At 43.3% G+C, this 13,339-nt stretch overlaps 2 protein-coding genes across 3 annotated transcripts in view; one reads left to right on the forward strand and one right to left on the reverse strand.

Moving 5' to 3' along the window:
* ECRG4 (ECRG4 augurin precursor) overlaps window positions 1-1,512 on the forward strand; it is a 3,361-nt gene extending 1,849 nt beyond the window's left edge. Inside the window, exon 4 of the mRNA XM_048933798.1 lies at window positions 1,131-1,512. Coding sequence (XP_048789755.1) covers window positions 1,131-1,292 — 162 coding nt within the window. The 3' untranslated portion in view covers window positions 1,293-1,512. The remainder of the gene's footprint in view (window positions 1-1,130) is intronic.
* Window positions 1,513-8,397: 6,885 nt separating this feature from the next.
* Window positions 8,398-13,339, reverse strand: part of UXS1 (UDP-glucuronate decarboxylase 1) — a 56,530-nt gene continuing 51,588 nt past the window's right edge. For both annotated transcript variants that reach the window (XM_048933769.1, XM_048933779.1), the window contains exons 14-15: window positions 11,285-11,388; window positions 8,398-9,226 (exon numbers count right to left, since the gene is read on the reverse strand). In XM_048933769.1, coding sequence (XP_048789726.1) covers window positions 9,095-9,226; window positions 11,285-11,388 — 236 coding nt within the window. In that variant the 3' untranslated portion in view covers window positions 8,398-9,094. The remainder of the gene's footprint in view (window positions 9,227-11,284; window positions 11,389-13,339) is intronic.

Here is a 13,339-nt window from a genome sequence, read left to right on the forward strand (position 1 = left end):
GGGAAAGAACACTGCCTGGTAACGTTCAGCCAACCTCCTTTTGAACCATGAGGGTATATTTCTAAGCAGTAACAACACCGGGGTAGGATCACGAGCCCCCAGGTGGTACACACACTGCACAAAGCTCTGCTCAGCAGACACTGTGTTCAGTTGCAGTCCCAAGCATAGAATAATCCATACATAAATAAGAGGTAAAAATAGTCATAGATGCTGGATTCTTGGCTTCTGACAGCTGCATGCGTGTGCTTAATGAGATTGCATTGGCACAGGCAAGCTGGAATGCACGTTAGACCTTCATGTTATGTGGATTGCTTAGAAAATGAATGCATTCATTTTCAAAACTGGAACAATTTAAAAAAAAATCTTTTGCTTGCACTGAAATAATGAAGGATACATTTTTTGTTGCTCCTGGACATTATGCAGATAAAAGTGACTTTTTAACAGCGAGGCTGCACAATATGGAAATTAACAAAAGCAGGTTTATGAATCAGGAACTGAAGGCTGAGTGCATGTAGTAAGAAGTTAAGTAGAAAGGGCAAACCATGCAGACAAGATGGGTTCCTCTCTACAAGTTCCTGTGTGCACTGACAAATGGAACCAGGCCTGTTGTGGGAGGCGAGTCCACTCAGGAGGTTTTGAGGAGTATTAAGACACAGCTTTAACAATTAGATAACTGTCAGTTCCAGCAACGCTTCAGAAAGGACTTAGGCTGTGTTTATCCATTGTGTATTTTGCAAAACTTTACAAATTTCAGCCAGAAATATTTCCAAAGAGCCATTCAGATGGAAAGGCTTTGTTTTGGCGAGCATTCGATATCCTTGCACACTGTTTTTCCACTGCTGCCGTGAGCTGCTTCTAGAGCCTTATGATTTTACAAGAGAAAAATAACAGGCATAAAGCAAAGGGCGATGCACCCGCTTTGCACTCAGGTATGCCATGACTACAGCATGGGGAACTGTGAAACCAGACTGGTACATCTCACAGAGAAAGTCTCTTAGCTGCAGAGTTTTGTAAAGCAGGTGAAGGATTTCTGAAAAGATATTCCAGATCTGAATTATTCGCGTGAGCCAAAGGGAACCCCTCTTTCATCTTTTTCTTTCCATTTCATTCTCTTCTTTTCTTCCTGGCAGAAATTTGAAGACGATATGTCCTACTGGACGAGCCTGGGGCGTGGTGGCAACGAGTACTACGGGGGGTACTACCAGCACCACTATGATGAGGACTCACCCATCGGCCCCCGGAACCCACACACCTTCAGGCATGGGGCAGGAGTCAACTATGATGATTACTGATGGCTTTCGTCCTCCTACAGCTGGGGTGCATGGGGCTGGGCAAAGCCAAGCCCTCCCCCAGTCAATGTCTCTGTTTCCCTCCTGTTCATGTACAACAGCAGGAGCCAAGGAGCTGCCAAGAAAGAAACATGACTTTTCTTTTGGTATTGTTACTTAGTAGTATGCGATATATGAAGTGTTACAGAAATAAAGCTTTTTTGATAAAGCTTCCAATTATTTAGTAGAGTCTGTAACAGCGAGTTTCATTAAGCCATACTACTGGAAAGTGCTTTTAAAAAAGGTTTCTTGCTACTTTTTCTACACTCAATCACAAAATTACATCATATCATCTAGGTTGGCACACAGAGTATGTAGCACAACCCAACTCATTTCAGATGTGCTTACTCATTCAGTTTTGTATCAAGAGACAAATCCAATTAGTCTTCAGGGGTGACAGCAGGGAGAGGGAGGTGATCGTCCCCATTTGCTCTGCCCTTGAAAGGCCCCACCTGCAGTACTGCATCCAGGCTTGGGGCCCTCAGCATAGGAAGGATGTGGAGTTGTTGGAGCAGGTCCAAAGGAGGCCACGAGGATGATCAGAGGGTTGGAGCACCTCTCCTATGAAGACAGGCTGAGGGAGCTGGGCTTGTTCAGCCTGAAGAAGAAAAACCTCTTGGGAGACCTCATTGCAGCCCCCAGAACTTGAGGGAGCTTACAAGAAGGGAGACAGACTTTTTGTGTGGTCTGAGAGTGATGAGACAATGGTTGAGACAATGGGGAATGGTTTTCAACTAAAAGAAGGCAGGTTTAGGTTAGATGTTAGAAGGAAATTCTTTACTTAGAGGTTGGTGAGGCACCCTGGAGGTGCTCAAGGCCAGTTTGGATGGGGCCCTGGGCAGCCTGAGCTGGTGGGGGGAGCACTGCCCATGGCAGGGAGTGGGGCTGAGTGGGCTGTCAGGTCCCTTCCAACTCAAACCATTCTGTGATTCTGATTCTATGGAAAGAAGAAAAAATTCCTTTCAATTGAATTGCTGCCTTGCTGCCTCCTCTGCTATTGCCATACCCACTGCATGCAGCCTTCCCACCCAGCCTTGAGTGACATGGAGCTTTAACAGATCCTGTTGGCAAGGAGACCAATACTGCTCCCAGTGCAGAAAAACTTGCCTTCCTCCAGAGCCTGTCATAGGAAGGGATCCTCTGGGGCAATGGCTGCAAGCAGGAATCTGATTTCAGAAGTAGTAGCTGAGATGCAGAGTGTCCAGACTCAGAGCCCAGTGACCACCTCAGGCAGAAGCTGCCTGTGAACGTTGCCCATGTTGTGTCCTTCCTGCTTAGCTGCAAGTTCTCAGTCCAGCCTGAAAGAGGAGTAAAATAACAAAATAAGGGAGCCAAACTGAACGAGCATGTAAGTCACTCCTCTGCACACACGTGTGCACTTACACTCATGTAATGTCCTTCAGAGACCCACCATTCCCTAGATCTTGGAGCTCTTGCACTAAGCAGTAGACTCATTGCCAGTTTAATGGTTTTAAACTGCTGTGTTTCCCAGGAAAGGAGACCCTTTATTCCAGGTATGACATAGTCATGTTCTGAGTCAAGCACACTCTCTTTGCACAGTTGGAAAACACCTATTCCTACCCAAACAGTTCTATTTTATGCCCTATAAGAAAAAGTGGCAGTGTTTGAACCACACTGATAATTTCCATCATTTCCCAGAATATAAAACTGGGAATTCAGACCTGCAGAGTAAGAAGAATTTAAAGTGCTGCAAATAAATGCCATCCATCCGTAGGCCTTTGCAAGCTGTGTCTGTTCCTGCAGGCTCACTCAATCCTGCAGCTGTGTCTTGCACACTCCCACAAAATCTGGGTTTTCCAAGACATAAAAACAAATATTTTCCATTACACTGTGCTGCAGTTTCCCACCATGTGCTGAGTATGGAATGAGCACTTCATGGTGCTGTGTTGGGAATTTGTGATTAAAATTGTCTTGAGAACAAGTGAGCGGGTATGAGCCACCACAGGTTTGTGCAAAAGGAGAACTGTTATTTGTCACCAATGCATGGAGTGCTTCAAAGTTAACCACATTAATAAAGTTCACAAAATTCACTCAGAATTGTAGGGGTTGGAAGGGACTTCTGGAGTCCATGCTAAAGCAGGCTCCCTACAGCAGATTGCAGAGATAGATGTCCAGTGGGTTTTGAATATTCCCAGTGAAGAAGACTCCACAACTTCTTTGGGCAGCCTGTTCCAGTGCTTTGTCACCCTTACAGCAGAACTTTTTCCCCAGTTCAGATGGAGCTCCCTGTGTTTTTGTTCATTGCCCCACGTCCTGTCACTGTGTGCCACTGAAAAGAGCCTGGCCTCATCCACCTGACTCCTATCCTTTAGACGTTTATAAGCGTTGATGAGATCTCCCCTCAGCCTTCTCTTCCCCAACCTGAACAACTTCATGTCTCCCAGCCTTTCATCAACAGGGAGATGCTGCAGGCCTCTCACCATCTTTGAAGCCTTCAGTCGGACTGTCTCCAGCAGTTTGCTATCTTTCTTCAACTGAGGAGCCCAGAACTGTACACTATACTCCAGATCTGACTTGACCAGGGCAGAATAAAGAGAAGATCACCTCTTTTGACTTGCTGGCCACGCTTTTTGTAATGCACCCTAGGATCCCATTGGCCTTCTTGGCCATCAGGTGACACTGTGGGCTCAAGGCCAACACAGTGCCCACCAAGACATCCAGGTCCTTCTCTTAAGAGCTACTCTCCTCACACTTGCTCTTGTTGAACCTCATCAGGTTCCTCTCCACTCTGCTCAGCAGCCTGCCCAGATGTCACTGAATGGCAGCACAGCCTTCTGGTGTATCAACCATTCCTGGCTTTGTATCCTCAGCAAGTTAAGGATTTTCTCTGAGTATTTCCGTCCCCAAACACAAACGGAAGACTCCCTCTCCCAACTGTTCTCTTCTGCTCACAGATAGCATCACATCATCGTCCCTGGCTGACTCAACACTGACACCATGTAACCTCTCCACTAGGACAGAAAAGTGGCATTGTTCATTGTGGCTTCCTACAGAACAGGGATAAACAGGCCACAGCCCGTATCATAACATTCCACAGCCTCACAATGCTGCATCCCCAGTTTGCAGGTGTCAGCCACAGAAGTCAGCCAGAATCATGCGCTTTTATTCCAAAATTGTTTCCTGGATAGGAGGTGTAGTTTTCCTTCCTTGTAATGGTGGGGTGGACAGAGCCTAGAATGAGGTACTTGGCTTTGATAGCAGTTTGGGTATGACACTGCTTCATGCTTTGGACTTTTCAGCTGGCTCAGCCATGGCACAGAGCACAGGATCTTCTCCTTGCCAAAGAACGAGTCAAAATCTAGGCAAAACAGCAAGGATGAAACAGCTGTTCCTTGTTCCAAGCTGTAAAGCAGCAACAAAACAAGGCAGACAAGAAGTTGTCACCACATTTGCTATTATAGGTAGGTGAGTAAGAGAAGGGACTGGAAAAGAGTAGGGAACCAGAGTGATTATTTGCTGGAAATATGAATTATTTCCAATTATTTCCCTACTGATACGGAATCACCCTTCGGAATCTCCTGTCATAGGGAAGAAGCTCCACTTTTATCCATAGCTATGGCTGCTATTTGTTGTAGCTCTGAGTTGGTGCTGCAAATAAGAACTTCAACATGTGAAAGCTTTTCACAAGCGTGGCACAATGCAGGTCTCAAGACCACAAATATGACTCAGGTGGAGATTTCCATCTTGGTCACTCTAGCATACATAAGTACTGTCTGTATGCCAGCAGTCCCACTGAAGTCCAGATCTTTTCCATGCCATGCCAGCAGTGGGAAATGTTTAGAACAAAGCCACTATGGAGCTGTGATGGCTACATTTCCACTGCTTTCAGGGGGAGGATGTATGGATGTTAGGACTGGCAATGCTAAGTATACACTTCCCTTACTGTTAACAAAGCATCCTTTTTCTGTGGACAAATCTCTGAGCAGCCTCTAACAACGTACAAGGACTTCCTGGCCTCAAGTAGCACTGAACTTGTTACTAATAAAGGCCTGGGGTCTGCCTTAATCCATCACACTAATCACAGCCCTGTTTTGCTCTTTAGCCTGTTCTCCAGGGCTAATGAATTTATGTAACTGCATTTGTCATTTCTCCTTGCCTGCTTCAATTCTAAACCTGATTTCAAACATATTTTTACAGTGGTGAACTTTTTTTTGGTCAAATATATATTTCTAAAAGTTTCTGGAAAAAAAAAGAGGCATTCATAAGTATCCCCTGGGCAGTGGTTGCTTAGCCAGAATCATAGAGAAGCTGCAAATGCCTCAGACACAAGAAAAGACTGTCAGATGACTACTTTTTCCCCCCAGAGCATAAAATCTAACCTAAAGATAAGACACAAGGCTTCTCTAGTTTGTGTGATCACGCAACTTATTGCTTAAATTGCATCTACACGCCTCATTGTGCTGCCTGTGGATAAATAATGTACATTACAGAGCTTCTGAGCAGCCCTATGTGTAGAAATAGAAGTATATTATATATCAAAAAAGCAGTAATCTAACAGTGGATCTCTTAGAATCATATAATAGATGGGTTAGAAGGTACCTTTAAGATCAACTAGTTCCGACTCCCCTGATATAGGGAAGGACACCTCCCTCTAGACCAGGTTTCTCAAAGCCCCATCCAGCCTGGCCTTGAATGCTTCCAGGGAGGGGGCATCCACAGCCTCACTGGGCAACCTGTTCCAGTGTCTCACCAGCCTCACTGTAAAGAATTCCTTCCTAATATCTAGTCTAAATCTACCCTCTTCCAGCTTAAAGCCACTTCCCCGTGTTCTGTCTCTACCTGCCCTTATAAAAAGTCCCTCCACAACTTTCTTGTAGGACCCTTCAGGTACTGGAAGATTGCTATAAGGTCCCCCAGGAGCCTTCTCTTCTTCAGGCTGAAGAGTCCCAGATCTCTCATCCCGTCCTTGTAGAGGAGATGCTCCAGCACTCTGATCATCTTCATGGCCCTCCTCTGGACCCATTCCAACAGCTCCATGTCCTTCTTGTGGAGGCTGTCCCAGAAGTGGACACAGTACTACACGCAGGGCCTCCTGAGAGCAGAGCAGAGGGGCAGAATCACTGTACTCAACCTGCTGGTCACGTTTCTCTTGATGCAACTCAGGATACGGTCGGCCTTCCGGTCCACAAGTGCACATCAACTGAGACTCCCAAATCCTTCTCCTCAGGGTTACTCTCAAGCCATTCTCCACCCAACCTGTACGTGTGCTTGGGATGCCCCAAACCAGGTGCAGGACCTTGCACTTGGCATTGCTCAACTTCATGAGGTTGGCACAGGCTCACCTCTCAAGCCTGTCCAGGTCCGTCTTGCTGTGGTAACTTCCAGGCAGTAAGAGCGGTCCTCCCTGTGAGGTCGGAGGAACCCACAGCAGAGAGCGCCTTGCACACCACTTCTTCCAGACAGATCTCACTTGCCAGCACCAAGCTGCCCCATTCACCATACCCACTGTGTGTTCCCAGCTGCAACAAGGGGATTTGTGTCTAACGTGGGCTTAGTGGCCCTTCAGCGTGAATCACTGTGACTACACAGGCACCATGCTAGTTTCACCCTGCCTGCCTAGGTGACAGCAGTAAATGTGAATTCTCAGATTTCCCCAACCCAAAATTACCAATTCAGTGCTTAAGAACCAGCAGACTCTATTTTAATTCACGCCGTTTGAGAGGGCCAGGCCAGCCACTGGCTTAAAACACAAAAGGCAACAGCACCTCACCTGCTGCTCCTAGAAGAAATTATACAGAAAGAATATGGGAACTGAACCAGGAATCACTGAAACAAAAGCTGGAGGTGATATAAAGGAAGCAGCAGATCAATACGGTCTGTCACTCAGGCCCACTGGGAGGCATACTGCATACAAACAAACCGACTGTATCAGTGCCAGCCATTTGCCCTCTGCCTGATTTGCTCTTTCTATCGTGGAGATCAGGCTGTGAAGCAATCTAAAAAGCTTTTAAATTCCTATCTGTAGCATCCAAACATTCAGACTTCCAAAGGGATTTTTCTTCAAAAAATGCACATTTCATGCTAGCCTCCAGGAATATGCTTTTTCCACTACAATTTAAATGCTTTGCACAAAAGTCATTGTATTAAATTAAAAACAGTCCTGGAAGTAGCAGCTGGTACCTTCAACTCCCATTTATTCTCAAGGGCTGCCGGAGCTGTGTTGCACCTTTGTATACAACCTCTTCAAATCCAATACAAGGAGAAGGAATACCTTACCCACAAAATAATCTACAGCTTAAGCTTTATTTAAGATTATTTAAACTTGAGTCCTAACCCTTAAGGGTTAAAAACACTGTGCTGGAAGGTGATTTGCAGTTCTCAACGCAGAACTGTTAATGGAGGGGGCACTAATTTCACATGTATCCAGCTGTGATTTTGAGCATACAGAGAGGCAGTGATTTGTGACTGTACTGGTAATTATAGGTTGGACTATGCACATTCAGAGCACACATACCATGGTGTACTTTTGAGGCAACTTAATATGGAAAAAATGCCCAGATCAACTATCCAGAAAAAAAGGCTTCAAGTCACAAGCAGACCCCAAGCTGCTCAGCTGCAAAATGACAGAAGTGATGGATAGTAATTAAATTCTAGGCAAGTTGCTGTCTCTCCAACCAGAGGGGGAAATGCTCCCACAGGCCCTCCACCTTCATTGCACAGCAGACTTCCACTGGAAGAAAATCTGTGCGTGTGAGGGGGGGGGTGTGTGTGTGTGACAGAAATAGTTCTGCAAAGTTGTAAGCATTTACAGGTAATTCAATAAGTGCTAAAATAGAAGCATTTCTTCAAGATAGGGATGCTGAAGTTAGACTCTGCGTCACTATCAACTGCTTGGATTGGAATAAATCATGATGCTTTTGTCCAGTCTATTTCGACAGACATCCTGCTTCCCTTCCTATAAAGCTACTAAGAGATGAACAATGCAGGACAAAATGCTGTTAGCCTTGAGCCAAGTATGCAAGGACTGTAACTTCCTAATTAACACACAATACATACACAGACATGTAATGCCAGACAAGTGCCCACAGCGAGACGCTGAAACTAAATAGAAGTTTCAATATTTTATTAAAATAGCATATTCAACCACTGTAACCAATAATACATTAACTTTATTCCCAGAGCACACACAACACAGTAGTGATTCAAAATATCCTTATCCATGGTAATCAATGAAAATATCTCAAATTCAAGTGTACAACTAAAACTAAACCTTTGAAAAAATCTCTCGTTTAAAGAATACATAAAGCTCTCATACAGAATCCTTTTAAACTCCTCTATATTTGATGTCAGTGTCTCCCATCTGACAATACCACTAATTTTTTTTTTCTTATGCATAGTAGAACTTCTCATATTTTATAGCATCCATTTTTATAAATAAATTGGCATTTTTCCATCCCATTTGTGTTTATCTTCAGCTTCACAAAGAAACCAGTAAATAAAACTGTCAAGGACAGTCACAACAAAATGATCTCACAGCAAGATATAAAACTTGAAGATACTAAAAGATGCTTCTACTCTATTTTTACATAAAAAGACAGATTTAAAAAGTGCAAGGCAAGATTTGCAGGGGAAGGGGAATATTTGTTATTTTTAGGCACATCCACTTCTTTAAAGCAAGCTTCAGAATGAAATTCCAGTTTGTTCTTCATGATACCTGTTTCAAAGTCTCTTTCAAATAAAAAAAAAGAAAAATATTACATCCGTCAAATGTCAAAGCAGGGCATTTCCTGTCCAACCAACAGTCTTCAGTTATGCCTTGTTCTTCCTTTTTTCATCCTTGCAGGTTTTGGTTTGGGAATATACTGATTGTTTGCCTGATATTCAAGTTCTTTACGGAAGTAATGAATTGCTTTATTCAAACCTTCTTCCAGAGGGACCTGTCCCCAAAAATGAGAGAATCGTATCACTCTGAGTTGACATCAGCTCTTTTCACAACAGTAACTTTTTAAAATACAGCTATCAAAAGACTGCTAGAAAGTCCTTTAATTCTTTGCCAATTTAAGTATAAACAGCACCACGTACTGGTTACATCTCAGCACTGCTAATGCATCAAACTTCAAGCTTTCAAACTTCAGATGCATTTTCTGATGTTGCAAGTAAAAAAAAAGCCTACCAAATTCAAAGCATCAGATAGTTATGTTTGAATGACTTAGTGTTAAAACACATTTTCAGAATTCAAGAATTATGCAGTGAAAGAGAGAGAAATTTAAACCCCTTCTGTTTTAAGAACCATCTTTTGCAGACTCTCACAGAATGGTGAATGCCATTGAAAGGTATAAAGCTGGTAGGCTTTTTTTTTTGTTGTTATTGTCTGCACCAATATAAAGAAAAAGGGATACAGATAATCCTTCAGTATTTTATGTAACATTCTTAAACCCCACAGAAATAATTGTAATTCTTCATATTCTGTGCCTATATTTATACACTATGATTTGTAGACAGCAACAACAGAATTATTATCCACTTCTCTCAACAGCCATGAGCTCTGACATGTTTGCTGGTATTATCAATGCAGGAGAATAAAAAAGCAGTATAAAAGCTACATGCCTACAGCTCCATGTATTAATATTGCACTGACACTTCAGAGCAGATTTCAGTACTGAATGCACCAAACATAGAAGGTCAGTAGTGTAAAAGTTAACTTTCTTAAACTTTCTGTGATCACACACGTTCTGTGATCATTTCATGTGATCATCCTCCTTGTGCTCTAAGGTACAGTATATTAATATCTGGTGTCTCCGAATCCTTTCAGAAGGGTCTGGAACTATGTTTTTCCATTAATAGGCTTGCACTTACTAGATGGGTTTGCAGGCTTCCTGGCAAGATTTCTGTAAATCTGAAAAGCCAACAAATTATTGTGCTGGCTACAATGAGGAGCTGACTAAGGAAATCGTGCTCTTTCCAGAGATTATATAGGCCTCTCCTCCCCAAACAAGCCAGATCTTATCATCAGCTTTGTTTGGTTATACACTTGCAATTATCTTTATCTGAAGGTTGAAAAGGAAAATAAATGTCATCACGGGCAACTTGTGCATATCAGCTGTGCTGAGTAATGACAATCTTGACCACCTCAGGTGGTGAGTAACCAAGCTTCAGAGGTGGACAAGCCTTACTGTGGATAGTAAGAAAAGTCTGACTAACCCTAAGCACATTTCAAGCTTATTTACACATAGAACAAACCCTGAACATCTCTATGTATGATACTTGTAGCCCAAAATAAGAGATTCTGGTTTGGTTCAGTCCATCAGAATTAAAAACAAAACAAAACTAAAAAACACACAAAGTAGCGTGTAGCTCTCTCTGATGAGGTTCACATTTTGCTCTGCCTGAGTTTCACACAGTTCCCTTTAAATGAGCTATGACAAAACAGAAAATTCTGCTGTCATATTCCTCCCTACAGGCAACCCAAATTAACATGCAACATTGTTATTAATCACCTTAAAAACAGTCTTACTCTATAGATCTTTCTAAAAACATTTTAATTAAGCTAAAAAGAATTTTTTCTTCCTTTCATAATGCATGTCACCACAGCAAAACAGGAACTAAGACAACAGAAGCAACAGCAAACTCGTTAGGCTCTTTTAACTATGTACCACATCCTTCAAAGAATCCAACAGGCTTACAGAAAGGTAGCCACTTCATAATACGCATGTGAAAAAGTTGAAAAGCCTATTAAAAAAATGGTTTCTACTTACGTTTGTCACATGTGCCAGTACTAATCTGTTCTCCTGTATGGCACAAACCATGCAATTTATCCAGAAGTTCCTGAATCATAAGCTAGTGCAACAGTACGAGAGACTCCAGGCACTTTACAGCTGTTTTAAAACTGTCCTGGAGATAGTGTTAAGCAGATACTTTGAAAACTGAAAGATATCATTGCTATGTGGTCCTCCCCATGTTTTTGGGCACAACAGCAGTAGCGTAGCTGTACATACCACAGGTTCCCATCCAAGTAACAACTTGGCTTTTCTGATGTCAGGTTTTCGTTTCTGAGGGTCATCCTGTGCTTCTGAGAGAAACTGGATTTCACTCCCGCTGCCTATCAAACAAGAGGCTGTGTGTTATTATCTGCAACTCACCACATGGTACATTTAGTCTTTTCTACTACTGAAACATTAGGTGATTCTGAAGTTTCTGCATCATAATTCCAACACTGAAAAGCATTCCATGCAGTTGTACTGCACACAACAGCTGAGTGAACCAGCTGTCCTAGAACAGCATGGATCACAAAACATTTCATGAAGATTTCAACATGCATCCACAAAGGGAAGTAATGTTAATCACTTAAGTAACATTCTCTGATGAAGTAACCATCGCTGTAGACAATGGGAGAGCAGTGGATATTATTGACTTCAGCAAGGTTTCTGACACGGTCTTTCATGAAATTCACCTACACAAGCTGTTGATGTACCACTTAGTAGCCAGGTCCACATGGTGGTGATGAGTAACACAAAGCCCAGCTGAAGGCCTACACTACTGGTGTACCCCCAGAAGTCAACACTGGGCCAATGTGAGTGGCTGGTACACCAGTACCAAGGCCATGTTGCCATCCAGAGAGATCCTGACACACTGGAAAAATGGCCTGTCAGAAACCTCACAAAGTTCAACAAATGGAATTACAGAGTTCTGTACCTGTGGAGGAATAACCTCAAGGACCAGGGCATGCTGGAAGGTAGCCTGGCAGGAAAGGACCTGAAGGTGCTGCTGGACATCAAGTTGAACAAAAAAGGGCAATGCTATTATTCACTGCATTAGGCAAAGTACTACAGGCAGGTGAAGAGAGGTCCTTCCTCTCCACTCAGTACTATGCCCAGATCTGGGTCCACCAGTACAAGAGGGACAAGGACATGCCAGAGACGGTCCAAAAAAAATCCATGAAAGAGACCAAGGGTCTGAAGTACCTATACTGTGAGGATGGGCTGGGACTGTTCAGCCTAGAAAAGAGAAGCTACAAGGTGAATTTCTTCAGCCTATGTGTATCTCCCTTCGGAGATACACACCAAGAGGACAGAGCCAGGCCCTTTTCAGTGGGGCCCAGTGCCAAGACAAAGGAACAGACACGAACTGGAACAGGAGTCTCCCTCTGAACACCAGGGAAACACTTCTGTACTGGGTGGGCAACAGAGCACTGGCACAGGCTGCTCAGAGGCTTTGCAGCCAGCTCCTTGGAGATCTTCAGAAGATGTATGGACATGTCCATGGACAACCTGCTGTGGGTGGCCCTGCTTGAGCAGGACTTGGGCCAGAGCAACACAGAGATCCTTGTCAGTTTCAGCATTTCTGTTCAGTTCTGCATTTCTGTTAGTGTTTTTCCATTGCAAAAGCACTTCACTTGCTCTTTGCCCATACTTTTCAGTCTGACTGTTAAATACACATAGCACTTGTGTTCCCTCATGAAAACACACAGGACAGTTTATCTAATCTGATCTAGCCAACAGTTCATATGCCATCTTACTGTGAGATTTTATGGATGTAGAACTAAATTGCCACTCCAGGCAGACTGAAACAGGTCAAGTTGTTTGTGAACAAACAGACAAGGTAACGATTATTTTATCTGCCAGATGGGTTTGGTGCTGTGTTTTTCAATCCCTTCCCTGAACTGTGGATTTACAGATGTTTTTCAGTGGGGATGGTTCTCTATTTGAAACACCACATGCATCAACTTCTGTATTGTATGTCTGAACTTCCCTTTTTCAGCCACTTTTTACAGATCTCTCAGAAGCACTCATGGAATCTACAGACCAAAATCCTCAGCTAAGGGCACCAGCATGTTTCATCTCACGAGGAAGCCACATTACAAGACTGTGCACAGCTATTTACTTCCATTCTTGAGGGCTCTGAAGTGCTACAGATATCAGAAAAAGGGGAAGTCAAACTGTTTTCTTCCAAGCCACACTCAAGAGAGGTGCTGGCAGCCCTTGAAGGAATCACTGGTAGATCAAAGAAGAGTAGAGAAAGACTGGCAACACAGCATGAAGTTTTTTAATGGT

This window comes from Lagopus muta, chromosome 1 (assembly GCF_023343835.1).
Source record: "Lagopus muta isolate bLagMut1 chromosome 1, bLagMut1 primary, whole genome shotgun sequence".
In the NCBI taxonomy this organism is placed as follows: Eukaryota; Metazoa; Chordata; class Aves; order Galliformes; family Phasianidae; genus Lagopus; species Lagopus muta.